Source organism: Fusarium verticillioides, chromosome 2 (genome assembly GCF_000149555.1).
Source record: "Fusarium verticillioides 7600 chromosome 2, whole genome shotgun sequence".
Classification (NCBI taxonomy): Eukaryota; Fungi; Ascomycota; class Sordariomycetes; order Hypocreales; family Nectriaceae; genus Fusarium; species Fusarium verticillioides.
The window spans coordinates 2,552,076-2,577,949 of record NC_031676.1 but is presented as its reverse complement, the minus strand read 5'-3'; the positions used below and the strand labels follow the sequence as shown (position 1 = coordinate 2,577,949).

Below are 25,874 nucleotides of genomic sequence, written 5' to 3'. Positions count from 1 at the left end.
TCCCGTCTGGCAGCCTAGCATGGATGCGGGGCATCTTTATTCCCCATGATCCGTCTATTTCCTACTCATCTCCATCATCCTTCACGCCAACGCCGCCTTGACCAAAGCTAACGATAGCTTCATTCAAGTAACAAACGCACTAATCTCAACCCCTTCCTAACTTTGCCACATAATTTCCACGACAGACTTGACCTTAAACGCTTCACAGCGTCTTCGCCTCAGCTCATCATGGCTGCCTCGACCCCCGCCAACCCTCTGCTTTCTAACCAGAAGAGTTCCGAGCTTCAGGCTGTTCTTCACCCGCTGGTGCTCCTCACCATCTCCGATTATATCACACGGCATACTCTTCGCCAACAGGAAGGCCCCATCATTGGCGTCTTGTTAGGTCAACAAAATGGTCGCGAAATCACAGTCGAGCACGCCTTTGAAGCTCACACCCGACAAGAGCCCAGTGTGCAAGGTGGATACCTCCTCGATGCCACGAAATTCGGTGCACGGTTAGAACAGAGTCAGTAAACTCGTCCATGCTACCATCATCTCCCTCTAAGTATGTACTAGTGATCACTGTCCACAAAGACAGACACCTCGACCTCGTTGGATGGTACACCCTCCTACCCTCTTCAGGTCCGACCCCAACTATCCTACCAATCCACAATCAGATTCTCGAAGGTTGGAACGAGTCAGCCATACTCCTCGGATTCCACCCGGAACAGGTCCTTGATCACTCCGTCGGTGGCAGACTTCCGCTCACTATTTATGAAAGCAATTATGAAGTCGACGATCCAAAGGCGGATAACGATGGAGAGGACAAGAAGATGGATGACGCGGAGCCCGCTCTTAAGCTCAAGTTCAGAGAGCTGCCCTATTCGGTTGAGACCGACGAAACAGAGATGATCAGCATGAACTACGTTGCTGCTTCAGGAGGAAACGCTGCTGCCGCTCCACAAAAGGAAGACAAGCCCTCTTTGTCCATCGAGTCAAATGGCAAAGGCAAGCGCCGACTAGTAGAGAGTCACGATGAGGATCACAACAAGGCGATTGCGCCGGATGATGAGGTTGCTCTGACGCCGGAAGAGGACGAAACGATTGCTGCCCTCACAGCAAAGGCCAACGCTATCAAGATGCTCCAGTCGCGGATACTCCTTCTCACCACCTACCTAGAGCGTCTTCCCCCCTCGTACATCAACGGGAACGCAGCCGATTCCAGTAGCATGGACGCCGACTATACCACTCCATCAGCGACAGTGCTTCGCCAGATCCAAGCCCTCGTCAGCCGCCTGGACCTCGTCATTCCCTCGGACAGAGCCGCATTTGAGCGCGAGATGCTCCATGAGGCGAACGATGTTAACCTGGTGAGACTCCTTAACGGCATTGTCCAGAGCGTGGGTCAGGCCCGTGACGTTGGTAAGAAGTTCTATGTTGTCGAAAACGCAAAGGCGTCGCACCGTCGTGGTGCTCCTCCTGGCCCCGGACAGGATTTTGTCATTGACCCAGCGGCTTACAACATTCGTGGAGCTGGCGATCTCCTGGTTTGAGATTGCTAGATATACGGATAAAGGCACGATGATGCGTTTAACAGAAACGACTTAGTTACATTCAGCCGGGCGTTTGGTGTTTGAGCTAGATTACAACTTCGAGTCGTGTTTTAGACATGAATTAAATCATAGACTAGTTAGCCATGTCGTGTTCACGAGTCCAGTTGTTCGTGGAGATATCCCGGCTTCATGTGTCAAGTCAAGATAGGGCGCAAGTGTTCATGTTAATATCGTGGACTATGTCTGCTAGGACGAACTCCTTGCCAAACCGTTCTTCTAGCCCATTAAACCACTTCATATCATACTTGTTATCTCTCCAACCAAACCCAATTAAACCCCCAAACTACCAGGATAGTTGCTGATATCTTCATAACGAGAATCTATTTACACATCCACCGTGAAGCACGCCACTGATGTAGCTTTTTGGATGTCTTTTTTGTGTATCAATCATAAGTCGTAAAAAGGCAATTTTGAGGAAGATCTTATGCCTCAATAACAATCTTCAGGACAAGTTTGCCCTCGTCGTCACTGGTGCGTGTTGCAAGCTCAAATGCACGTTGTGCCTGATCCAGGCCCTTGAAACGGTGGGTGACCATGTCATCCAACGAGGGTAGGCTGCAGGAAGAGGGGTTCGCAGCTTGGGAACACAAAAGGCGAATGCCGGTGGGATATGTGTTGGAATACCGGAATACGCCCAGGATATCAATCTCGCGGAGGTGAGCCACGGAGAGAGGGAGGGTCTGAATAGGAGTTCCCATGCCCACCATGATTACTTTGCCGCCAGCTTTGGTGGCATATAAGCTCGTGTGCATGCATACCTCCTTTCCGGTGCACTCGAATGTGACATCCACACCATCCTCATCCTCCTCGAGCATAAAGGTACCCGCAGGGTTTGATGAAGCAAGGATATCCGCTGCCAATGATTTGGCTCCATCGAAGCGGCTTGCGGTTGAAAAGGTGCTGGCAGGAGTAATGATACCAGTCTCGGGTGTAGAGATTCCAGAAGAATAGTTTGAAGAGTTCAAGCGGGACAGGGGGGTAACAAAGCCATGGGTTGCGAATCCACGGCTTATGGCATAGTTGACACGGCCGGCATCAATATCGGTGATTGTAACCGATGTGCAGCCTGATTGACGAGCCATTGCGGCAGTCAAAAGACCAACGGTGCCGGCACCGATAACAAGGGCAGTGGAGCCCGGTTCCGGCCTGGCACGGTTCACCGCATGGATAGCTACAGACAGCGGCTCGAGAAGGGCGGCGGCCTCGAAGGAGACATTATCGGGCAACCTGCATTCGAGTCAGTAACCAAGGCTGTCAGGGATATCATATTGAGCTTACTTGTGGCACCAGACAGCGGGATGGTTAATCCTCTCTTGCAATGTGCCTTGGTAGTGAGGGTAGGTTTTGGCACTGCTTCTGAAACGCAACTTTTTGCACAGGTTATAACGGCCTTGACGGCAGATGCCGCAGTTTCCACAAGCAACACCAACTTCAAGAGCAACTCGGTCGCCCAGCTTGAAGCCACTCACTTGAGGACCAATGGCAACAACTTCCCCTGACGATTCATGGCCTAGTGACAGTGGGTGACAGGCACAGAGATCGCCATTGGCAAACTTCTTGTAGTACGAGACATCTGAACCACAAATGCCAGTCGCCTTGATAGCGATTTGAAGCTCGCCTGCCGCTGGAGCCTCGATGGTCCTTGTTTCCTGCAACGCGGGAAGTCAGCCAGGTGTTCGGGTAGGGCTGGAACAACAGCAACTAGTCTAGAGGTTGTCGGGGTCGGCTTACCAGTCTCAGATCGCGGGGACCATGCAAGACAGAGGCACTGATGCTCAATGGCTTCGATAGACCACCGGGTAGATGCGTTGGTGCGATCTCTCCCGTAGCAACTGGGGCCATGGCTGTCAACAACAACGCTTGAAGCCTCGAAGCGTGGGATAAAGGTGGGATGCTGGTGAGAATGGAGACTTGAGGTCGGGCGATGGCTCGATCAGTTGCCGTTTGGGGCAAATACAGCAAAGGGGATTGGCTGGTGGAGTGAGATGGAAACGTGGGAGACGGCCAGCGCGTGGGGGTAAGAGCCTAGGATAGCTCGTGGAGGCGCTCCAAGTGCCAAGTGGACTGGTGTAAGATATAGAAGTATATAAGCCTCGATATCCTCGAGCTGTTTGACACGAGTGCTTGAGCCGGTTTGGGCAGGTAGAAAGGCTCGCGGCTATGTATCGTTAGGATCGAGGAGGAATGAGCCAAAGGAAGACGGGTTTCCACCCCTTAAGTAGATAACACTCCTCGCCAGTGACCTCCGGAACAACTCGCCAGAGGAGTCCGGGTCGAGAGCAATCAGAAGCAAGGGCGTGCGCTCATCATCAGAATACTCAGTGCCAAGGTGGAGCGGCGTCTTGAGGCGTTTGAATTGGGAGGGAGAAGGCCCAGTCAGGAAGCAACAAGCTATCGGTGGGAAACGAGGAGCTTTCCGTTAGGACTAGGTGTTGTCATATCGCAAACTAACTAGCTGCAGGACTTTAGCACGATGGCAATGGCGTATCGGCAGAACGACAGCCCCCGATGCTCAAGAGAGCAAGATGGTCGCCATGTGCCTGGGCCGAGGCCGGACCACCAAGCAGAATTGGTGCATATTTGGCGGACGAGCCTGTAACAGGCGGGCGTCTTGCATGCACAGATGGGGCGCCACTGAGGGCCCTGATGCTTGTTCGCAGGGCACGCTATCAAGGGTCTAATAGCGGCGTCTACTTGCTGGGTCGTCCTGGAAGATCGTGAACAAGGACATTGTATGCAGTAAGTTGGCTTGGTGAAAGGTGTCCAGGCTAGCAAACCACCATGCCGCTGACAGAGGAGACGGGGGCCAGAAGGCGTGCTGCCAGAAGAAAATGAGTATTTTCGTCATCACGGCTTTCACAAGTGTTGAGGGTTTGGCAAATGCTGGCCACTACTGGTGCCCGCTCTAAAGAGGAAACAAGATCATCAATTGTGACGAACGTGTGCCGTAGATACTGTTGCATGCCTCCGCGGCGGAAGACGGCCAGGTGTACCGGGGACTATGTTTGTACTACCGTAGCCATGCACAAGCAGCATCGTGGTGTGGTCCCTAATCAGCCCGAGATCGCGGTGAGTGAGATTGTGGAAGACATCCATGACAGTTACATACAGAGTGTCATTGACGCACGTGTCCGGAACGTCAACGGCTGCGTTTGAGGGCAAGACAAGGCATTGCTTGATATCGACTCTGAACAGAGGGAACCCAACGTGAGAAAGGCTGGCCAAGCTTGAGTGTCCGTGCAAATAGCGGTCTCATCGGCGTGAATGGACAAAAGGAATATCACCATCCAGCTCTCAGGAGCTGTCGTCAACGGTTCCCCAACCGTCGTCAGCCACCAGCCATTGGATGGATGCGCTATGTTGAGTCGCAGGCTGCAGGGCTAGACAACGGGCCGAGTCATATCCCCCGTTTACTAGTACTGTATGTACTTCTGGGAACATGAAGTGAATGTGAGAAGCGATCAATTTGTCTCAAGAGTTGATGGTGGCCAAGGATGGCTTGCTGCGAGAATGTCAAGGCCAGTGGAGGTATGCTTGATTCTGCAATGCTCGTAGGTCAAGCTGAACAAGACTGATGAGAGAAGAGAGCATACCAGATAAGGTGCCCGGCCCGCATTGTTCGGTGCAAAGGTGGCCACAGAGGTTCTCTTTTCTCAACTGAGCCTTTCCTTTTTGATAGCAATCTCCTCCAGTACGGGCATACATGCATGTATGTATGTATGTATACATGTATTTCCGCGTTTGCCTACTATGTAGGTAACCTTGCCGGCCGTGTATCACACCAATCGGGGGATATCCATCCCCTCCAAGTTCCAGGGCGAAAAGCAGAACTTTAACCAAGAACCAACCTTCCAGTCCTCGGACCTCTTTACATATTCTCTTGGTAGGTAGGAAACATCTTGTGCTGTCCATAACAGTACCTCGGGGGGTTGAGTTCTCGCTGGAACAACCAATGTTTGACTCCAAATGCACTGCAGAATATTACACGGGAAACAATTTGAAGCCTTAGGCTGTTATCAGTCAAGATTGAGACATAGCCGCTTATCACCTCCACTTGTCTGTCTTGTCATGTCGTGCCTTATCAAGGGTTCCAAGGGCCAAGGATCAACCACAGAAGAAGCAACACGATGTCGACAGTAAATCTATAGTTGGCAGGGATCAGAGGGTCAAACCCCGGACCCCATATCCGTATGTATGTATGTATGGTCAAGCCCTCCCTCCGTTTGGCGGGGATGGGGTAGGACTGCTTCCGCAATATTCTCAGTTGTCTTGACGGCGATCTGTTCTCTCCCGATGGGGGTGAGAATGAATGATGATTTCCAGGCGTGGCTATGGTACCTCCAACCAATGAATACATCCATGGTTTGGGAGTGTTATATGGGCAAACACCAACAATGGTAGGCTTGATACATGTTCTGGGCGCCAGCAGCCTAATCATAATATGAAAATTTTCAACAGCCAACACACGAAGACAATCTGCACGTCTTTTCTTTCGCCTTAAGTTAGGACCAGGCTAAAGCTTGCATCAACAGCCAAGCAAGACTGGGTCATCCCAGGGTTATCTGGGCCATTCGGATGCTGAGAAGTTTTCTAGAATGCAGCTCGCTCCATCCTTGCCGCAAAGTTCAGCTTTGATCCAAACCCAACAAACAGCTTTAAGTTGACCAAGTGCCGACATTCCAATTCCTGACGCATTGAGTTTGTATCAAGGCGAAATATTCCGTTGTTCTGGGTAGCCACCACATGTATCCGTGCATACATAGAAACGACAAGAGAGTTGCACAACTGATTGGCCTACGGTAGCTATCTTGCTGCACGTCTATTCGAAGGGTTAGCCACAAGGTGCAGAGATGACGAGATGCCATGCGCTTGGGGTTCCACTACTTCATCTCAACCCCTGGATGTGACAGACTGAACCAAGTCGCGAAAGCCCACCCCAGCCGGAACTAAGTTCTGATAACCGTCAGTCGCGGTTAAAACCCCCCAATGATATTGATAGCCTATTATTATTCAGGCTTTATGCGAGGATCCCGACAACTGATCTAATGTTTTAGTCTTGGTACTAAGAACGTCAGAGAATACCTAGGTAACTAAATCCTTCAGACCACGGACTAGCTAGTAACTACCTAACCAGACCATCTGAAGACTTGGACTAATACTCTATTACGCTCGTATAAACGCGTATACATAGCTACGCTACAATCCGAGGCACGAATCGACGGACAAATAACTCGCTCCCACACAGTTCAAGCCATGACAGTCGCCAAGTGCCACATAAGGTAGTAAGTTGGGTGTCGTGACAGTGCTATGTGCAGGGGAGCAACCGCAACCCCTTCAAGCCGCCTCTTCCTTGAGCACGACATAGTCTAGCATGTTCGTTGGATGCTTGCTTGGCCTCTCTCAGCCAGGCATCGTCTCAGTGGATTACAAGGATAGGCAGCGAGCGGGATAAAAATGTTAGCACGCAAACTCTATTTTAATACAAGACAAACAATGCAAGACACATGTCCAGCTCCCTCCTCCAACAGTACAAGTACAGCATGTACCTAGGTACCTACTTATGTTACTCAGGAAAAAGGTTGACGGACACGGCCAACCAGCTGTACATGTGTCTCAAAGCAGTGTTTGATAGGATGTCAGTCTCAATCTTCCGCTTGAGGCCTTCGTTTAGAAAACAGCCCCATGGGTGCTGTCCCGCAACCATTGGGACCTGCACGACTCGTTGGTTCAATTTTTGGGCGTTGCTGACATTCTTGTTCATGCAAGATTGACGGGATATGCCATTTGACTGAGGTTGACAGCCCACGACATTGCTCCCAATGCTTTCAGGGTGACACAGCATGCAAGTATGTGCACAGCAGGTTTCGCCATAATCATCTTGGAAATGCAATCTGCCTACATACATACAACCTCCGGAGTCTCGAACACATGTTCTGTGCGACCGTTACATGGCGTAAAGTGTTTTTCTGCAGCTTGGCCTCGGTCAAGATTATAGTCAGGGTCTTCCAGACCGGATTTCAACATCGGACGAGGTATATCCAATGAACTCAATTTATCTTATCTGTCAAAGACTTTCTCAGCATAAGGGCAGAGGCTCATGTGAACGATGAAGCATACTCCTCGGACCTCATTTGTGATCATGAAAAACTCTCTGATGAGTCTTTATCACAGCTTTGACTTGATACGCCAATCATCACGTCGCATCCCACAATTGAGAGCTGGGAGATGTGCAGTCTTCCTTGTAACCAACCCACCAACTCTATACACCGCTATCCCTTCAAGATCGAACGATGGTGATAAATGACAGTGAGCTTCCGGCAGCGCAATGACATTATCAAGAGCATAGTGTTGCTCCTACACGGCATATCCATACACACCACGGCGTTTGACATAAACTCATGAGGCCTGAGACGAATAGAACATCACAAACGCAACGATAAAGAAAATCAGTTTTGCATGACACCAGGCTCAGAGCAATGCTATCAAAAAGAGGAGGGAATCTGATGCAAGCCCCTTATTCATCATCCACATAGTACACTCGTTGCTGCTGCTGCTTAGAATGTGCTGGCCGCCAGCCGGCTCGCAGCATTCCTGGCATCCACACGATCCTCATCATCCTCTTCGCTGACACCCTTAAGGCCGGCACGGCCCCCCGCCTGTCGCCCTTGAGCTGCCTCGGTGCTCTCTTCGCTCTCGCCCTCCTCTGACACCTTGCTGATGAGACTGCCTGACACGCTGCGACCCGTGGCATCTGAACGGCGAGGAACGCCACTCCAAGAGTCACCCTTGGGGCCTTGACTGGCTGCGAGACTTGATCGACGCACGGTAGGATGCGACTCACGACCCAATCGGCTCAGTCCACCGGAGGCGTCAATTGATCGGATATCCGGTCGTACCGTCTCCAGCAGGGCCAGAGTCCGCCTCTCAGCTTCAATCTCTCTAAGCACATATTCCCTAATGCTCAGGCGGAGATCAGCAGAAGTTCTCGAGAACCACTTACGACGCTCCTGGACCAAGTTTTGGGTGACACGGTTGGTCTTGTTGTACAAGTAGGTCTCGTGCTGTCGAGCGTCATCCAATGCTGTGATGGCCTCGTCCACCTTTTCGCGGCGAACACTCGAACTGGCTTTGAGGCGATCAGCCGCATTGAGCTTGCTACGGGTAGCTTCCTGAGCTTGTAGGAATTCGCGAATCAGAATCTGTCGGTTGGTAAGTGACTCCTTGACAATGAAAGCGTCTTGTGAGTGATATTGGAATGGGTCGCCAATAGTTGTAGCCTCTGCTGTCGCTTGGGCAGCATGGTAGTCGCCGACGGTTTGGACGACTTTACCCAGCTTTCGATATGCATTTGCCAAACCAGGATGGGGTTCCTGGACATGCATACTTGTGAGTTTAGCACCGTAATCGGCTTCGGAGAGGCCAAGTCCTAAGGATGTTCAGTATGCTGGGTTTGTGCGGTCTGTCAGAAGCTTACCCCTCCTAGCCTTCACCAGCTTATCAACCTTGTGGCCGGCATCCATGCTACCAAGATAAAAGAGCTTGACGGTTGGACGTGCGTCTGCAAGCTCAGGGGTATCATCAGGGGGTGGAGCGAACTGCTTCAAAATCTTTCTGCGGACGCCTGTCGCTGGCTGCTTCTTCTTCACCATGGGGCTATAACCAAAGTCACTCTCCACAAAGAGTACCATCTCGTCGTCCCGCATCAGGATTTCGTTACCGCAAACGTAGTTCAACCACCGCTGCATCAAGGCCTTGACCCGAATCTCATCCTCGTCTGTCCCAGCTCCAGCGGAGGTCAGAGGCGGCGGGACCGCGGGGACAAACACCTCTGGGTTCGCAGATATCAGATGATCGGCGAGTTTAACAAACTCGGAGTGTAGACGGCGAACATCTCGGAATTGAGTTGTTCGAAAGCGGGGAATGTTAGTCTGTGCCTTGTCAGTTCACCATTGAGGTATAAAAAGAACTCGGAAATCGTACGTGAACATCGAATCGGAGGATGGGATCTTTCTTGCCAGTGCGTTCGAGTCCCGTAATTTTGGCTTGGAGTCGATACTGAGGCCCAGCCGGTTTCGGGGGATGCTGTTCTTGTTCAGACTGTGAAGCCGGCGCACCAACCTGGTTGTGTTGCTGGCTATGTGCTTGAGATTGTCCGTCCTCCCCAGCTGATGGTTCAGCGGCTATGGATTGCGACTGCGCCTCTGAGGTGTTCAGTGTACCTGAAGCCTCGGTACCATCTTCAGTGCCAGAGGCTGTAGTCGCAGTCCCTGGACGCTGGAATTCTTCAGACTGGGATGAAGGCTGGTCCTGAGATAGGCCATTCGAAGATTGTGTACTGTAGCGAAAGGGAGGAGGAGCATCAGCTGAGGCGGGATTGAAGGCAGCAATGTTGTTTCGCGATGGAGACGACACAGGGGAGTTGCCCCATGGTGAATCGCCAGCGGGATCCTCCACGTCGTGGATCGTGGAGCTGTAGTCCATCGCAAGTGAAATATCAACGAAGAAATTCGGCGATTGTGTCGGTTGGGCGATTGTTGATGAGAGAGAGAAGCTGGAGGAATGACGTTGCGTTGGTTCAGCGCGCACTTGAACTAAGTCCAGTCGGTGGTCGGCAGGGACGGACGGGGGTAGCGACCAAGATGGAGGTGGAGTACGAGTACCAAATTGAGCGGGCGAGGACGGGAGCTGCCCAGATCCAAGCTGATGGGCACTTTAATGGATTGATACCACGACAATACTAGTAGTACATAATTTATACTTCCTCTATTCCTGTAACCCTCGAAACTCATTGCCTTAAATGGGGACCTTACGCCTTGAAATTTCATGAACAGAAGTCGCCCCAGATATCAGGTAGCCCATTGTAATATAGCCTATTCTTGCCATTCATCGTCTGAGGCGTTTCTCTTCCCGCAGGTTGCAGCCATTCCCGTCTAGGCTGGGGGAGCTTACTTAGGTACTGTGCCTACCTTACCTGGGCCCGACACCTGACCAGCATCTATATGGCCATTGCTTCATTGAAAAAGGCTCCCACTACAGCCTGGGTAGGTGGGTAACTAGTTACTCTTATCTTATCAGCGCCCCAAAAAGTTGTTAGTGATGAGGGGCCTGGAAAATGTTTTGGCTCGACATCACTGGTGAAACTTTGTCTATCTTTTTTTGCGCCGACTTAAGTGACTTCCTCTGTCTTCTTACATTCGTTCTAACATCAAATCTTCTAGAGCGACACCCATCTGATATTCAACAATGGGCAAGAAGCGAGCGCGCGAAGAGGGTAAGGATGTCCCGCCAGCTGATATCGACAAAATGGACGAGGACGGTTCTGATGACGAGGTAGGCAAAATGCTTTCAAAGTTGTATGCGCATCCTACTAACTGCACCAAAGGACTTCGATATGGTTGACGTTGATTTTGAGTGGTTCAACTTTGACCCCGAGGTCGATTTCCACGGTACCAAGACCCTCTTGCGGCAACTATTCGATGTTGATGCGAATCTCTTCAACATGTCTGCCCTCGCCGATCTCGTTCTCTCACAACCAACCATTGGTTCTACCATCAAGGTTGACGGAAAGGCCACTGATGCCTACGCCATGCTCACTATTCTCAACACGGCCGTCCACCAAGAAAAGGAGCCCATGAACGATATTATCAAATACCTGATCGAGAAAGCGCAGAGTAGCTCGTCACTGACACCCATTGCCGACGTTCTCAAAAGTGGAAAGCACGTGGGACTTGTGTTCTCTGAACGCCTCATTAACATGCCTTCTGAGCTGGCCCCACCACTATATTCAATGCTTATCGATGAGGTTGAGGCTGCTGTGGAGGACAATGAACCCTACGATTTCACTCACTACTTGATATTGTCCAAGACATACCAGGAACTCGAGTCTAAGTTGGATGTTGAGAATCAGAAGCGCAAAAAGGCAAAGGAGGAGGCCGGCATTTATTATTTCCACATGGAAGACGAGGTGCTACAAAAACACGCGGTAGCGCACGGCAATTTCAATTACACAAAAGAGGACGAGTCGGCGGCAGACAGTAAACGGGCATTCCAAGAAATGGGCGTCAAGGCGCACGGGCACATGATTCTTATCGAGGCGAACAAGTTCCCAGGGGCGGTCAAAGCTGTTAATGAATATCTCAGTGCGGCGCAATAGATGAGATGAAGCTCAGGCACTTGGTTCTAGCCTTTGCATCAAGTATTCCACCTCGACTTCCTTGGTTAATGGGATAACGAAGTCCTTGTACATTGAAACAACAGCGTCAACATCGATTTTCGCTGCTCCCTCGGTCCCGTCGGGGATGGAGGGGTCCTTGCCATATGTCAGAGCCTTGAGTCGTAGTCGCTCAAGGACCTTCTTCTCCACTGCTGCATTAGTGATAGATTCAGCGATGCCATCCCGATCTTCAGCCTTGATAAGCCGAATATACTTTTCCTCGTCCGACCGGAATTTGGACTCTGCGACGAACTTGCCGAAGTGGATGCGTCGTGATAGAGCTTGTAGACAAGCAATATCGCAAGTTGCGGTTGAGCCGTAGTTTTCTTGAGACTCACCCCGCTCCTCGCGTCCGAAATCGGGGCATACTGCGGGGAGAAACTTTTCCGTATAGAATTTCTTGATCTTGTCGTTCACATTGACGTTGTTTTCATGCAAGATCTTGGGATAATTGAGAGGCTTGAGTATTGGGTTTTGCAATGCATCGGGGAAGAAAGGATATTCGTCAGGTGACTCGAAGCGTCGGATGAGGGATTGTAGCTTCTCCTGCTCGCGAAAATACCAGTCGAGGAAGCTCAGATTCGCTTCAGGCAATTCCACAGCTCCAGGAACATAGATCGTCTAAAATGATGACATGGTTAACTATCGTTATTATGCGGTCTGGGATCTTGCGGCTGGACCGGGGTTTGCATGAGGCGCTCTAATCCCACTTACACCATTCAATGCGAATTGCACTCTCTCGATCAGATGGAAGGTGATTGTGTCCTCAAGGCGACTACCAATGTCAGTCTGGGTGCTCAATGGCAAAATAGGGGGTACGGAAAGCCGGTAGCAGCTCATACATAAGTTGGAATCGAATTCGGGCCAGATCCAGTGCGTGTGCGGCATCGGCCATGTTGATAACGGTATCCATACTAGTTCTAATTAAAAAGAAAAGGGTTTGGACGCCTTGGAGATGTGCTTCCGAGATGTCTTGACCTGAATGATCCGAAGATTGGGTCCAAATCTCGTAAAAGACAGAAATTGGGTTGTGAGTCGTTCAAAGTCAATGTTGAAGTACCGAAGGGTTAATCACCACCTAAGTACCTAGGTACCTGCCTACGTTAGGTAGTTGGTAGCATAAAGCGGGCACAGAAAGGTTGGAGCTCTGTACTAACTAAAAGCTTGCAGGCCACGAGATGGCTGGCAAGAGCTCAAAGGGAGGAGAGGAGGGCATGGGCGGAACTAGAGCCGGCATTTCCCTTCCCTTCCTCCCACTTCCTACAGCACAATAAAATTGAGCATGGAGGGGTAACTTAACTAAGGTAGGTCGAGCTCGGCCTTGAACGTCACCGGGGGTGGATGGCATTTTAAAACACCTTACAGGGCACGGATTCACCTGTGCGCCACTATCCTCGCAGCCTCCAGCGATCATTCCAGCAGTTCCAGCGCTGTGGCATAAGTGTCGCATGAGCCAATTACAGAGAGAGCCATCCATCCAATCCTGCTCTTGCCCACATTAGCGTCTCGGATCAGAAGCCTCCCAAGCCCAAATCCAAGCCTGTTCGGGTCTTTTTTGCCCTCCACCTCAATAACCAAGGTTATCCCGGCGCGCGTCATGATAAACTCCTCGTGAGCTGCCAAATCTTTTGATTCTTCCTTGTGCGAAGCCTCAGCGTCAATCATCCACCTCGATCCAATCGCTTCAAGGCCCTCCGATTCTCTTGAGCTTCTGCACCTCCGCCAGGAGCTAGGCCATGGCGAACCAAGAGACTCACTATGGCTTCGACGAAGGCGGAGACGACGACCAGTCTATTGTGTCGGTGTGTAGATACCTACTCGAGTTCCATTGTCTCTTGTCGTACGGGCCGCACATAGCTAACCTCAATGCTTTGTTTCTTGGGTAGACGCGCGGACTCGAGGCTTTCAGTCGAAAGGTTACAACTACAGCTACTCATTTGATCGGACCCAATGCCGAAGCCACGGCTCATCACTACCAAACCGCGATGGCCGAGGTGCACAAACAAATGAAGCGGCCGACAGTCCAGCGAAGCATGTTCGCGATGGCTAGGACAACGCCAACCGACCTCATGCGATCCAGACTTTCAACGCACGAAATCCAGCATCGCGCTTTGACATACCTTCCCGATGAGCTGCTTGCCAATATTCCTGAGCATGACAATCCTTACTCGCTGTTTCAGGGTTTCCAGGCCAGCTTCCCCGAGCTGACTGACGAGGGCAAAAAGTTCCAGCGACGAGTCACCCGCGGTCGCAAGATGCTGGAAGACTCAGATGGGGCATCAGGAAGCCCAAAAAAATTAACTCAATTAAAAAAAGAGAAGGCTGCCATGATGCATGAGTTTGGGCTGCTGGGCACTCGTAAGAGCATGGCGAGCTACGAGATTCGGGAAATCGATAACAAAATCGCCAATCTCCACGGCATGCGAAGAATTATCCTGGACAGGCTCGCTGGGTTGGAACAAGATGAAGCTATGCTGGAGCACGACAGTATGTGATGTGCCAAATACGTGACAAGACTCTACTGACTTGACAAGTTTCCGAGATGGAAATCCGAGTTGATGAGGCGCAGGCGTTGGTTGATGAGGCTGAGGAAATCGCACGAAACACACGAACCCAGGACGAACAAGATCTGGTTGGCGATGCCGATGATCACGATCAAGAGTTCATGTCCCAGTCAGTTTATGATAAGATTCCTTCCTCAGAAGCAGGTAGCACGCCCCGGAAAGCGAAAAAGGTACATCGTAAGAAGTCAATGCCCATTCTGCACGAGCATTTCGAGCCTGGCACAGCCATTCGCGAACTTCGAGCACACAAGGACACGATTACAGCTATTGATTTTGACGCCCCCTTCGGTACTATGGTTACTGCTGCGCTGGACGATACAGTTCGCGTTTGGGACCTCAACGCTGGTAGATGCATGGGTTATCTGGAAGGGCACACTGCTTCGGTACGCGCCTTACAGGTTGAGGATAACATTCTCGCAACGGGCTCTATGGATGCGACCATTCGACTCTGGGATCTCAGTAAGGCGCATTACGACCCTCACGGCGGCTTGGGAAAAGATGACGATGAGGATGCTATCGCTTTTGGAACGGATAACCACCTTGAACCCCCACCTGGTAGCATGGCCGATTGCCCTCTGTACACATTGGAATCACATGTAGACGAGATCACAGCCCTTCACTTCAGGGGCGATGTTATGGTTTCTGGTTCTGCGGACAAGACGATTCGCCATTGGGATCTTGAAAAGGGACGTTGCGTGCAAACATTAGACGTTATGTGGGCGGCAGCAGCAAGTATGACGACTACAGACAGCGGGTGGCGACCTACGGGGCGGTCTCAGAGCAGTTCGGCCGACTTCGTGGGTGCATTGCAGGTCTTTGAGACGGCACTTGCTTGTGGTACTGCAGACGGCATGGTGCGACTTTGGGATCTTCGGAGCGGCCAGGTCCATCGCAGTCTAGTTGGTCACACAGGTGCAGTTACGTGTCTCCAATTCGACGATGTGCATCTGGTGACGGGAAGTGTAGATCGAAGCATCAGAGTACGTTGTTCTCTTTATGTTCTTCCAAGTACATCGTGACTAACTGTAACCACAGATTTGGGACCTGAGAACAGGGTCTATTTACGACGCATATGCTTACGACAACCCAATCACAGACATGATGTTTGACGCCCGAAGAATCGTCAGTGCTGCTGGCGAGGATGTCGTTAAGGTGTACGATAAGGTGGAGGGACGACAATGGGAATGCGGCGCCGGCATCACGGCCGCTGAAGAGGGTAAGACTCCCGCCATCGTGGAGCGTGTACGTGTAAGAGATGGATATCTTGTTGAAGGCAGACGAGACGGTGTCGTGGGTGTATGGACGAGCTAAGATATACGTGTGCAATCTGTAAAAGAAATAATGAAATCCACTCATGACGACTTGAATCATGAGCAGCCCTTTGATCATTCAATTCGTGGCTTTATAAACAGGCGATGGGCGGAAATGGCTGTAATGCTTCACTATATAAGAATATACACTGGGCTCGATGCTAATTACTTGATTAAGAAGCTCTAGTACATCATGTTGGCGAACATTGTGTGTGAAGATTCCTTCCTCTATCTCATTGGATGCTTTGTACGACCAATTTCACGGTTGAGGGGTGACGTGACAATATGTGCTTTTACACTGTTATTGATCACAACACTTTCGCCCTAGCAGATGACAAGCGCCTCGAAACAACATTGCCTTTCGACTAGGCTGACATAAATCTCATTGAACTGTATCTCACTGGAGTTATGGCGTCAGCGGCTTATGGGGAAATCCTCGTCAGGTATTTTAAGATAACTCAAGAGCTCGTTAAGGCACCAGACGCTCGGTCGAGAACGACGGATACAGGCTCTTCAAGCCCTGAAGAGTCCGAAGGGGTTTCTGAGAGAGTTTTAGGGAAATCAACAGATTCCGCTGCGCATACAGATCCCACAGGAGATGCCGTGGCTCGGCTTCTTGCACGACAGGCTCATGCATTGATCACAATTCACAATGATTTGACGTCGAGTAAGAGAATCGTCAACATCAATCAGAGTCTCCTTGAAAGAAGAATCGCAGACTTGATCTCCATCTCGTCGTCCAAATTTTACGCCTACCGATATGACCTCCTCCCTGTCGTGTGGCGTCAGATATACACTGACGCTTGCATCCTTGACTCTTTTAGTCTCATCATGCAACCACTCATAATCCATAGCATTGTCCCAGATAAGCTTCTAGATCTTGTCGTTGAGAAGCTTGATAGAGCACTCATCACGGCGGGTGGTGGTGGACGACAACAATGGCTTGAGGACACAATACGGATGCTTGAATTAGCTTGGACGGCGAATGAGGAACATAAGAGGCCAACAAAGCGTCAAAGATATGACACTTCGACGCAATGCTTTTCTAACTACCAGCCTCACGGAGAACCAAGGCTCTCACCTACGAGGGAATGTCCTCGGCGCTCCGGCTGGATAATGCCACAGTTTGAAGACTACATGAACAGCAACAACGGAGAGCCTCGGCCTATTATCTTCACAGATTTAATTACAGGGTGGCCTGCTCTCACGGGCCGCCCCTGGAAGGATCCAGAGTATCTCCTCTCACAAACCTTTGGGGGGAGACGTCTGGTACCGGTTGAAATCGGTAGAAGTTATGTTGATGAGGGTTGGGGACAAGAACTTATCCAGTTCCGCGATTTTCTTGATCGCTATGTTACAGGAGAAACAGATAGCGTTGGCTATCTTGCCCAGCATAACCTTTTCCGGCAGATCCCTTCGCTGCGTAACGACATAACTATACCGGACTTCTGCTGGGTCGACGTCCCACCTCATCCAACAACTCCGTCTCTAAATCAGCCGCCGGTTGACATGCCCCAGCTCAACGCCTGGTTCGGCCCAGCGCGCACTATCACACCTCTTCACACCGACGGCTATCATAACCTGCTCTGCCAGGTCGTTGGAACAAAATATATCCGTCTGTATCCTCCTCGAGCAACATATGCTATGCAGCCGCGGGTATCTGAGCATGGTATTAATATGAGCAACACGAGTAGATTAGATGTGGGTGTGCTTGAAGAATGGGATGAGAAACCGAAAGATATGAGTGACGAAGATGTCCAAAGGATGAGGAAGCAACTCGAAGGTATCGAGTATTGGGAGTGCATCCTTAAACCAGGAGACACGCTGGTTATTCCTATTGGATGGTGGCATTATGTGAGAAGTCTAAGCGTGAGCTTCAGTGTGAGCTTCTGGTGGAATTAGTAGGCCATGGGGGCCAGGGAGATCCATGAATGAATTTCACACGGATCTGCAGGAGGCTGATTTCAGTGACTGTGATGTGATAAGACGACAATGTGGGTCGTCAACATTGTCAATCCGTTGCCTACGGACAAGACTCTGCTGAATCAAACTCCTGTAGATTTTACAGAACATCAGAAAGACCTGTGATCCCTTTGTTACCCAGCTGTCGATGCATCATCCACGCTCTCACTCGTTCCCTGGGCCTCTCTCCGAGCTTTCGCTCCAGCCTTCAGTGTCTCCCACTTCTCACGATACTTGTCCAAAACCTTTTGCATCTTTCGGTTGTCCTTTTCCAGTCGCTCCATCTGTTTGACGGCTGCGGTTAGCTGTTCTTCCAACTCTTGGTTTTTGCGTCGTAAGGATTCGTCGGCAACTTTGCTGGTGTGTGGTGAAGCGGTGGGTGATCCAGGGCGCATGAGACGGTAACTTTCAGCAAGAGCCATTGCCGAATTCTGAGCACTGGCTTCAAAGGCGTGGAGCCGCTTGGTAAGCTTATCTAGTGTGTCCTTTAAAGATTTGTTTTCAGTGTATAGCTCTTCAATGATGTTGTTGAGGTCCTTGTCAGTGCGGGCACGGCCAATACGGCGTTTGGCTCCGGGCGACAGCGGGGGTGCTTCTCGGGCATCCACAAAGTCGTCATCATCTTCATCAGGAACATCGAGAAGATCACTGTGGGACGATGCCCCCAGTCTTCTTTTTTCCTTCTCGGCAAAGCTGAGAATATTTGCGTAAGACATGGTGTGGCCAGTAGTAGGTACAACGTAGAAAGAATCGTTAGCTCCGTGTCCTTCTCTAGCAAGAGCCTGCATAGTTGCCTTAGAGTAGATCTTGCTAAGGTCTGGTTCTAAGACCTTTGACGGGGACGCCTTGAGGTGACTACGCTTGGGACTGGGAGACATTTCTGGGGAGTCAGGTGTTTCTGAAATGGTGGGTTCCTCTTGGATTAGTGGCAGACCGGCAAAAGCCAAAGGTGCTGAAATCTTATTGATAAGACTCCCGAAGGTGTTGTAGAACCGAGTATATCCTCCGTCATCATTGAGTGCCGCAGAGGGAGCTGTATCGGTGCGTCGGGACGATGAGGTTTTACCATAACTATCGGAGCGTGTGGTTGCAGGAACAGGTGGTACCCACGTCGGTTTGCCAGGCTGGTGATCGATGATAGTCTGCATCTTGGCCTTGGTTCCGCGAGGGTGCGAGGCTGCGTCTAGATTTCCGGGAGCTTGGTCATTGGAAACACTGGGCGCGAGAGGTTGGCCTCTGTACTTTGATCGGATGCCACGAGCGGTAGCCAGGTTGCTGGCGATAGAAGAGGACATCTCCCGTGGAGCATATCTACGCTGGGTCGGAGGGGACAGTTTCTTTGACGCCGTAGAGTCCTTTTTGTTTTCCTTCTTGTCGTCCGCATCTTGTGTGGGGAGATTGGCTTTGGTTGACGGATCCTTCTCGTTGAGATCGGCATCGCTGGCCTGGGAGGTAGGTTCGGTCGGTCGGTTTAAAATCTCGGCGATCCTACGATGGTGTTGTTCTAGGAGCTTCAGTGTTCGCAGAGCTTCGATGCTAGAGGTCGATCTGGCAGCGTTGGCGAACTCGCCAGCAGCTTGAGTATGTTCCGTGATTGCGACTGTACTGTCGGAGGAGTGGTGAGCGACACTCGCGGCGCGCACATGATCGTGTGCTTTTACAAGCGGAGACGAGTCCATTGTTCCATGTGCAGTGAGCTTCAAGAGAGCTTGGTTTGTCCCTTGTGTGCTGTTTAATCTTTTGGATTCGTTATTGAGTTGTCGGTAGTGGATTGGGTTGTCATCCTAACGTGATGAGGTCAAATGTGGGGAGGCACAAGACCACCGGTGATCTCGTTTAAGTGGCTCCGGGCCCCGACATGTAGTCTCTACCTTAGCACCTAAGAATGTACTATAGTATTCCAAGTTGGCGATGATTCTGTCGGACGGGATAACGACAGGCAGAGCTTAAATCAACACATGGCCCATGGGTTGTCTACGGCATATCGAGGGTCCAGTAATACGAGATCTTACTACCGAAAAGGCATTCACTCTTGAGGTCAAAGGCCGGATGGAATAATATAAGTCTTGCTTTCCTCTTGACGCAACCCGTCGCTCATACCAACAGTATCCTAAGGTAGCCCAAAGTGTCTAGGTTAGTACTATGTAGTTATAGACAATTTAGCTTTTGGCGGGGTTAAGATTAATTACCTGCTAGACGCCCAGGCACGCAGGAAGTGATCCGGAATTTCATGACGACACTAAGGTAACTGAAATGTGGAGAACGACTGCGAATTATGAGGAACCTAAGATACCTAAACTAGGTAGGCACTCATGCAGTGTACCTAGGTATTCAATATGTACTATCACCTTTTTACGCAGAAGCAGTTTCCTTGGTAATGAAGATGCCTGCTTTATATGACATGCATACTCCGTACCTATGTAAGTAACTATTACGGTCTTGGTCCAGTCCTTTGACCCTAAAGCGTCTGATAGTACTGAGACAATAAGTCGAACTTTTTCATAGCGAAATCACAAGTTCCCGCGAAAAATAATGTCATTGTTATGACTTGTAGCCTTCTCTCTATGTATGTAAGCATATTAGATACTTGTAGCTCTGAGGTTCAAGTCAGTGAATGTATTTGAATGGTATTGGGTCATGGACCAGTCTAGTCTACACCATTCGAGCCATACAAGTAATAAATATTCACGAATGAATGTACCTCTTTTTCAGGGAAGCCTTTCTGGCTTCTGTCTTTGCCCCTTGTTTCCCTTCTCACCCATATGACAGAGATATCAATTACGACTTGAATAAGACACTCTGTTCTTTTCATCATTCTCGTATAGCGAACTTCGTACCTGCCTTACAAAGGTGTGTTAAGGAGTCTAGATGTTACTGCGCCACAGAGTCTTACCCAGCTAGCCAGCTCTTCCACCGACTTCAAACAAAACCCCATTGTTTGGCCAGAGCTTCAGCATGGATCAAATCTGACTGGTCCCACCAGCTAAGCATCCATGGATATCAATCATTGGCGCCCTCACTAGTCCACTTCACAGGGATGTGTACGCGGGTTCATCGGTTAAGTTTAGAGCTTCCACTTGATTTCGGTGGTTGGCTGGTTGATTCGGGCTGTAATATGCCTACACCAACCGAAAATACCTACGGACTTGCGAGCTAATAATTCACATCCCCTGAAGTCACCCTTTATTGATAAAAGCCACAGGCTTGGATAAATGCAGTACGCACCCACTCAGTCACAGATTCGAAACCACGCATGCGGTTCAAGTTGGATACCACCCAATCGAGAGGAATTCCACAGAAACCAAATCGAACAAGTCTTGACCCGACTTGGCGTGGTCCAGGACCTGTAGTCTGGCCCATCATATAGTTAAACCATTTGGGCTAAAACAAACCAACGACGTCAACTCTTTTATCCTTGGCTCGATCGCCATCCAGCTTTCCACGACAAAACCTCATCACTTCCCAGTTCCTAGCCTTCGACCATTATCGAATATTGAAAATACATAACCCAAGTTTGTCATTCGAAATCCTTGCGAGTACTGTCAACTACGACCAGCTTTTCGCAGCACTGCCGCCACATCGAGCGTATCCACTCCAACACCTCCCGAGCACGCAACAACGAGCGATTCCGGCTTGATCCCTCATATCCTACTCGTCCTTCGACAGAGGGAGGCTGCGGTACGCGGCGACTGCAACGATGTCAACGACTTTGGACAACAGCAGCAACACTGGGCTGAACAAGCTGCTGCCAAAGTCAATATCCTCCAAGCGACTTCGAAAAAAGCAAGACCGTGAACAACCAGGGCTGTCCTATGACGATGCTGGCGTCTTTGCGCATTCACAGTCGAGCCGAGAAACTTTAGGGAGCGATGGTACACGCTCCGAGCATATTGCAGGGGACGAGGATGAGGGAACAAGCCACCGCTCCTATGAGTCCGATGGGGACGAATCGTAAGTTTTATTCAATTGTCTCGTCTCTCCCTGTTCTGTTTTTGTTTCCCTTCTGCTTTTCCCGTACCGTTATCAACCGAATCCTTCGTGGCAATGATCGTCTGCCTCCATGTTGTTTTTGCCAGTTCTGTTGCGTGGGATCAGCTGCGAGGCTGAGACCCTCTTGGTCAGTATCTGCGACATCCATGCTTAAGTGGCACCAAGAGGAGAGACAACCATTCTACATAACTTATTGCACTAAGAGAGGGATGGCAGATCAAAGCTCCACACGGCGCTATGATCGCCTATACTCGCGTTGACAAGCATCAACTCAATTGTTTCGTCATTGCATACTTCCAAGCTACCTCTCTTACCACGTCGCTATATTACTGCTTTGTTTTGTTTCTGGTTATTCTCGTGCCCAGCAGGCTTGGCACATCTGCCGTCTTCCCCGTGTCCACTTCCCTAGCAAACTCCACTTATCGGTGTTACCGTCTGTGCTCTCTACTGCATTTGATCAATCTAACTGGAGCCATCGTCACTCTTTAGATCCAACTCTCGATACCCGCCGCCTTTCTCTACTCATCCTTCTCAAATAGGCCACCTAACGACAAATTCCTCCATCGTACAGGCAAGTTATCAACCAGAATCACATCCTTCGCTTTCAGACGTCGAATCCAACAGTAGTGCTTCAAAGTCGTCAACGTTCCCAGCATCGCGAACAGACTCCATCGATTCAAGAGACCCCCGGATCGGCCGGAGTAAGACGGGCTTGCTCCCTCCCCAAAGTTCTGCTCGCCGTTCGCCTTCACCTGCTGGTAGACTCAAGGGTATATTCAAGCCCAAGAAGAGCTCTGGGAATAACTCGAGTCCAGAGCGTCGCCCAGCAAGCGAGCCCCAACCATCGTCTGAGACTCGCGACGAACAACAGCCTACCATCTCAGTGGATCCTGATCCTGATCAAGACTTGCCAGTTCTCGAGCCACCAGCTGCAGCTAAGGTTGCTTCTCCGGAAAGACGGACGAGGGTACAGCCCAAGGTTGACACGAATATCCCGCCTCGAACTCCTCCAAGCGGTGACAAACCTGCCCCGGTTATAGTAAACACCCCACCTACACCTACTGAGTTCGCCAACAAATCCGGCCATTCGTCCCCCGAGAGGAAGTCCTTTTGGAGTAGTCCTGGGAACAATTCGGGTACAAATGGCCGTCCTTCCTCTCAGAACATGAGTGCGAACAGGAGGAGTCGATCGAATTCACAAAACATCGGCCCCAGCAAACTCTCTAACATTGTATCCGCCCCCTTGACACCGACCCAAGAGAGTGATGAACCAACACCTACGGCGAATCAGAACCCTTCAGGAGGCTTTTTCTCGTCTATGATCTCAGCTGCCCAGAGCGCTGCCAATTCTTTCAGCAATACCAGTCTGAACATCGGTGGAAACAAGTCTCGAAGCGTGACTCCCAACATACAAGAAACACCTGAATCCCACGATACCCAAAACAACATCGAACCTGCCCCAGTGGCGCAAATGGCGGACAAGAAGGAAAACAGAAAGTCCGCAGTGTCGACCATTGGTGCTGGTGAGCTGAGTCTCAGTCAGCTTGGGCTTGCCGAAGCTCCCAGCCTTGTCGCATCTCCAGTTAACGCCAGGTTCCCCGATGTGTCTGACAAGCGTGCTCGGTCTGAATCTGCTCCCGTCGATTCTCCAGTGAGTCCTGTGGAGTTTATCCCAGAGGAGTCTTCCAGTCGCCCACGCTCACTCTATGAACCCGTGAGCCGTGAACGTACACCTCCCCCTCCAGAGCTTATGAACAAAGAGAATGGTGTGCAAAGAACATCCAGTCTCCGAAGTGCTCTCAAACAGAGCCACAGGAAGCGTGGAAGCTCTGTCACGACTGGAACCACCATAGGAGCTGCGATTGCAGCTGCGAATAGTTCACTAGCGCATCCAAATCTGAGCGCACCCAAGCTTACGGGATTCGCTATTGCCAGTAAAAAAAGAAATCGCGATTTTCACGATCTGTTTAAGAGTGTGCCAGATGATGACTATCTCATCGAAGACTACAGTTGCGCCTTACAGAGAGAGATTCTCGCGCACGGCCGCCTTTATGTCTCAGAGGGTCATCTCTGCTTCAGCAGCAACATTTTTGGTTGGACAACAACACTCGTTATGAGCTTCGATGAGATTGTGTCTGTCGAGAAAAGAAGCACTGCACTGCTCTTCAAGAACGGTCTGATGATTTCAACTCTGCATGCCAAGCACATTTTTGCCAGTTTCACAAGCCGGGATGCCACATACGATCTAATCGTGAACATATGGAAACTTGGTCACCCTACACTCAAAAGTACGCTAAATGGTGTTAGACTTGAGGGTACCGGCGGCGACAAAACGGAAAAGGTTGATGCTGAGCCCCCAGTGGAGGAGGATGAGGCCCACGAGGGCTCGGAGACAGATGACGAGAGTGATGATGAAGAGGAGTACTACGATGAGGATGTCCACGAGGAAATGCACAATGCTAGCATAGCTGCCGAAACGAAAACTAGCGGAGCAGATGCTGACGGCGAGAAGGCTGCCTCCAGGAAAGCATCAGGAGCAGCGCTCCCAAGTGGCCCGGCATCTGAAGAGTCACCTCCGGCTGCTGGAGGCTCCGCGGACTTCCCAGGCCCAGCTGCTCATGCGCCCACTGAATGCGGCGACACAGCATCACATTACGACAGAGTGGTTGGCGATGATATTATTCCGGCACCACTTGGCAAGGTGTACAACCTCATGTTTGGCCCAGCTTCAGTTACATTCATGTCGAACTGGCTATCGGGAGAGCAGAAGTGCTTAGAGCTCCAGATGGAGGACAAGAAGGGCCTTACACTGGATAACAGAACACGAACATTCTCGTACATCAAACCACTCTACGGCTCGATTGGACCAAAGCAGACCAAGACTATTACCTCTGAGACATTAGAGACATTAGATCTCGAGAAGTCGGTCAACCTTACCTGCTCAACCCAAACACCAGACGTGCCGAGTGGCAATGTGTTTGCGGTCAAAACTAGGTACTGCCTCTCGTGGGCCGAAAACAACGCCACGAGAGTGCAGATGAACTGTACAATCGAGTGGTCCGGCAAGAGTTGGCTGAAAGGTAATTGCAATGGCCCTTATGGTGGCCAGATTCAATGCTAACATGGTTCAGGGCCTATTGAGAAAGGTGCAACTGATGGCCAGACTACATATGGAAAAGACCTGTTTGCAGCTATCAAGGCAGCAGTATCATCCAAACCAGGAGGAACAACGCCGATAGCCTCAGCACTTAAGGGAGGCAAGAGGAAAGGCAAGAAGGCCAAGCTTTCGCAGTCAAATACTGGTGTTGTCGAGACCAGCGTTGCACCCAAGCGGCCTGCTCAGACAAGTTGGGGTGTTCTGGAGCCTGTACGCGGAATCCTGGAGCCAATTGGAGACATTGTTCAACCTCTTCTCACTGGAAATGTTATGTATGGACTTCTGGTAGGGCTGTTGGTTGCCACGTGGTTTGGCTTTGGTTTCACACCTAGTCGAAATGCCTCCTACGGTCGCGAACTCGGGGGCGTCTACCGACCGGACAGGATTGCTGCTTATGAGGAGATGTGGCGAAGAGAGGACAGTGAGCTTTGGGATTGGTTGGAGGAACGTGTCGGAATGGACCGTCTGCAAAGCGACAACGTCGGGGCACGCAAGAGGGCAATGGAACCAAAGACAGTTGAAGAGAACTTGCGTGCGTCTCGAATGGGTGAAAAGGAGGTGGAAGAAGCAATTCGAGTCACAGAGGAAAAACTGAGAGTACTAAAGGGAGTTATGGAGAAGAAGAGCAAACCTGACAGATCGACTGATGATTTCCGATCGCAGGGAGTATAGAAATTGTGTATATTTTAGCCATACATCATAACCTGATGGGAGTAATCAGCGAGCTCCTTTGTTCTTTTGTCAACTACCTTTGTAACAACAAGAAAGCTATTGAATATATCTATTAGACGAGTCAAGCATCTTATTCAATGTCAGGATGGGGTCGCATTCTACCTATTGATGGTTGGTTACACAACTGGTGATGGGTGTCTGCATGACAAGGCCCGTGATGGTCAGATTGGTCAGCCTTATGCAAGCCGAAAAGCCAGTGGCATTCTTGGCTCAGGACAAGGAAGGTGAGCGTTCCTGCATGGGCCAGGTTTGTTTCTGGATGTGGTCGAATAGTTCAGTACTAGCTACTACACTTGTAGACGTTGAAGCGTAGCTCCGACCACTCAAATATAAACAGCCACTGCCTTCATT

At 50.4% G+C, this 25,874-nt stretch overlaps 10 protein-coding genes across 20 annotated transcripts; 6 read left to right on the top strand and 4 right to left on the bottom strand.

The window, feature by feature from the left end:
• Nucleotides 1-18: 18 nt before the first annotated feature.
• On the top strand, nt 19-1,955 carry FVEG_04153 (hypothetical protein). The gene is made up of 2 exons (XM_018891879.1): nt 19-508; nt 559-1,955. Exons 1-2 carry the CDS (start codon nt 229-231, stop codon nt 1,533-1,535), a joined length of 1,257 nt encoding a protein of 418 aa, XP_018748472.1. The 5' UTR covers nt 19-228; the 3' UTR covers nt 1,536-1,955.
• On the bottom strand, nt 1,707-5,191 carry FVEG_04154 (L-iditol 2-dehydrogenase). Of its 2 annotated transcripts, XM_018891881.1 has the most exons (4): nt 4,705-5,191; nt 3,327-4,644; nt 2,874-3,244; nt 1,707-2,822 (listed from the first exon to the last, which is right to left on the bottom strand). In XM_018891881.1, exons 2-4 carry the CDS (start codon nt 3,435-3,437, stop codon nt 2,018-2,020), a joined length of 1,287 nt encoding a protein of 428 aa, XP_018748474.1. In that variant the 5' UTR covers nt 3,438-4,644; nt 4,705-5,191; the 3' UTR covers nt 1,707-2,017. The 2 variants fall into 2 exon arrangements, with proteins under 2 accessions (XP_018748474.1, XP_018748473.1); XM_018891880.1 differs by having other exon boundaries at nt 3,327-5,191.
• FVEG_04155 (hypothetical protein) lies at nt 4,121-5,604 on the top strand (the record flags this gene model as incomplete). Its single annotated transcript, XM_018891882.1, has 7 exons — nt 4,121-4,190; nt 4,256-4,334; nt 4,547-4,668; nt 4,791-5,016; nt 5,072-5,123; nt 5,275-5,308; nt 5,513-5,604. 7 exons carry the CDS (start codon nt 4,121-4,123, stop codon nt 5,602-5,604), a joined length of 675 nt encoding a protein of 224 aa, XP_018748475.1.
• A 1,819-nt stretch (nt 5,605-7,423) lies between these two features.
• Nucleotides 7,424-10,594, bottom strand: FVEG_04156 (hypothetical protein). Its single transcript, XM_018891883.1, has 3 exons — nt 9,576-10,594; nt 9,070-9,523; nt 7,424-9,021 (listed from the first exon to the last, which is right to left on the bottom strand). The coding sequence occupies exons 1-3, from the start codon at nt 10,074-10,076 to the stop codon at nt 8,150-8,152; spliced, it is 1,827 nt and encodes a 608-aa protein (XP_018748476.1). The 5' UTR covers nt 10,077-10,594; the 3' UTR covers nt 7,424-8,149.
• Nucleotides 10,595-10,655: 61 nt separating this feature from the next.
• On the top strand, nt 10,656-12,579 carry FVEG_04157 (protein BCP1). Its single transcript, XM_018891884.1, has 2 exons — nt 10,656-10,925; nt 10,978-12,579. The coding sequence occupies exons 1-2, from the start codon at nt 10,839-10,841 to the stop codon at nt 11,746-11,748; spliced, it is 858 nt and encodes a 285-aa protein (XP_018748477.1). The 5' UTR covers nt 10,656-10,838; the 3' UTR covers nt 11,749-12,579.
• FVEG_15416 (chorismate mutase) lies at nt 11,456-13,105 on the bottom strand. Of its 2 annotated transcripts, XM_018904543.1 has the most exons (4): nt 12,966-13,105; nt 12,651-12,902; nt 12,523-12,583; nt 11,456-12,429 (listed from the first exon to the last, which is right to left on the bottom strand). In XM_018904543.1, the coding sequence occupies exons 2-4, from the start codon at nt 12,719-12,721 to the stop codon at nt 11,761-11,763; spliced, it is 801 nt and encodes a 266-aa protein (XP_018748479.1). In that variant the 5' UTR covers nt 12,722-12,902; nt 12,966-13,105; the 3' UTR covers nt 11,456-11,760. The 2 variants fall into 2 exon arrangements, with proteins under 2 accessions (XP_018748479.1, XP_018748478.1); XM_018904542.1 differs by having other exon boundaries at nt 12,651-13,105.
• Nucleotides 13,106-13,157: 52 nt separating this feature from the next.
• Nucleotides 13,158-15,899, top strand: FVEG_04158 (mitochondrial division protein 1). Of its 4 annotated transcripts, XM_018891885.1 has the most exons (4): nt 13,158-13,610; nt 13,695-14,295; nt 14,343-15,352; nt 15,408-15,899. In XM_018891885.1, the coding sequence occupies exons 1-4, from the start codon at nt 13,545-13,547 to the stop codon at nt 15,681-15,683; spliced, it is 1,953 nt and encodes a 650-aa protein (XP_018748480.1). In that variant the 5' UTR covers nt 13,158-13,544; the 3' UTR covers nt 15,684-15,899. The 4 variants fall into 4 exon arrangements, with proteins under 4 accessions (XP_018748480.1, XP_018748483.1, XP_018748481.1 ...); XM_018891888.1 differs by having other exon boundaries at nt 13,202-13,610; nt 13,695-15,352; XM_018891886.1 differs by having other exon boundaries at nt 13,202-14,295.
• Nucleotides 15,900-15,993: 94 nt separating this feature from the next.
• On the top strand, nt 15,994-17,929 carry FVEG_15417 (hypothetical protein). The gene has a single exon (XM_018904544.1). It carries the CDS (start codon nt 16,091-16,093, stop codon nt 17,582-17,584), a length of 1,494 nt encoding a protein of 497 aa, XP_018748484.1. The 5' UTR covers nt 15,994-16,090; the 3' UTR covers nt 17,585-17,929.
• On the bottom strand, nt 16,419-19,434 carry FVEG_04159 (hypothetical protein). Its single transcript, XM_018891889.1, has one exon. The coding sequence runs from the start codon at nt 19,321-19,323 to the stop codon at nt 17,779-17,781; it is 1,545 nt and encodes a 514-aa protein (XP_018748485.1). The 5' UTR covers nt 19,324-19,434; the 3' UTR covers nt 16,419-17,778.
• Nucleotides 19,435-20,786: 1,352 nt separating this feature from the next.
• Nucleotides 20,787-25,620, top strand: FVEG_04160 (hypothetical protein). 6 transcript variants are annotated; one of them, XM_018891895.1, is made up of 4 exons: nt 20,787-21,595; nt 22,124-22,205; nt 22,549-24,714; nt 24,766-25,620. In XM_018891895.1, the coding sequence occupies exons 3-4, from the start codon at nt 22,800-22,802 to the stop codon at nt 25,461-25,463; spliced, it is 2,613 nt and encodes an 870-aa protein (XP_018748491.1). In that variant the 5' UTR covers nt 20,787-21,595; nt 22,124-22,205; nt 22,549-22,799; the 3' UTR covers nt 25,464-25,620. The 6 variants fall into 6 exon arrangements, with proteins under 6 accessions (XP_018748491.1, XP_018748487.1, XP_018748486.1 ...); XM_018891891.1 differs by having other exon boundaries at nt 22,272-24,714; nt 24,766-25,590; XM_018891890.1 differs by having other exon boundaries at nt 22,124-24,714.
• Nucleotides 25,621-25,874: the final 254 nt, after the last annotated feature.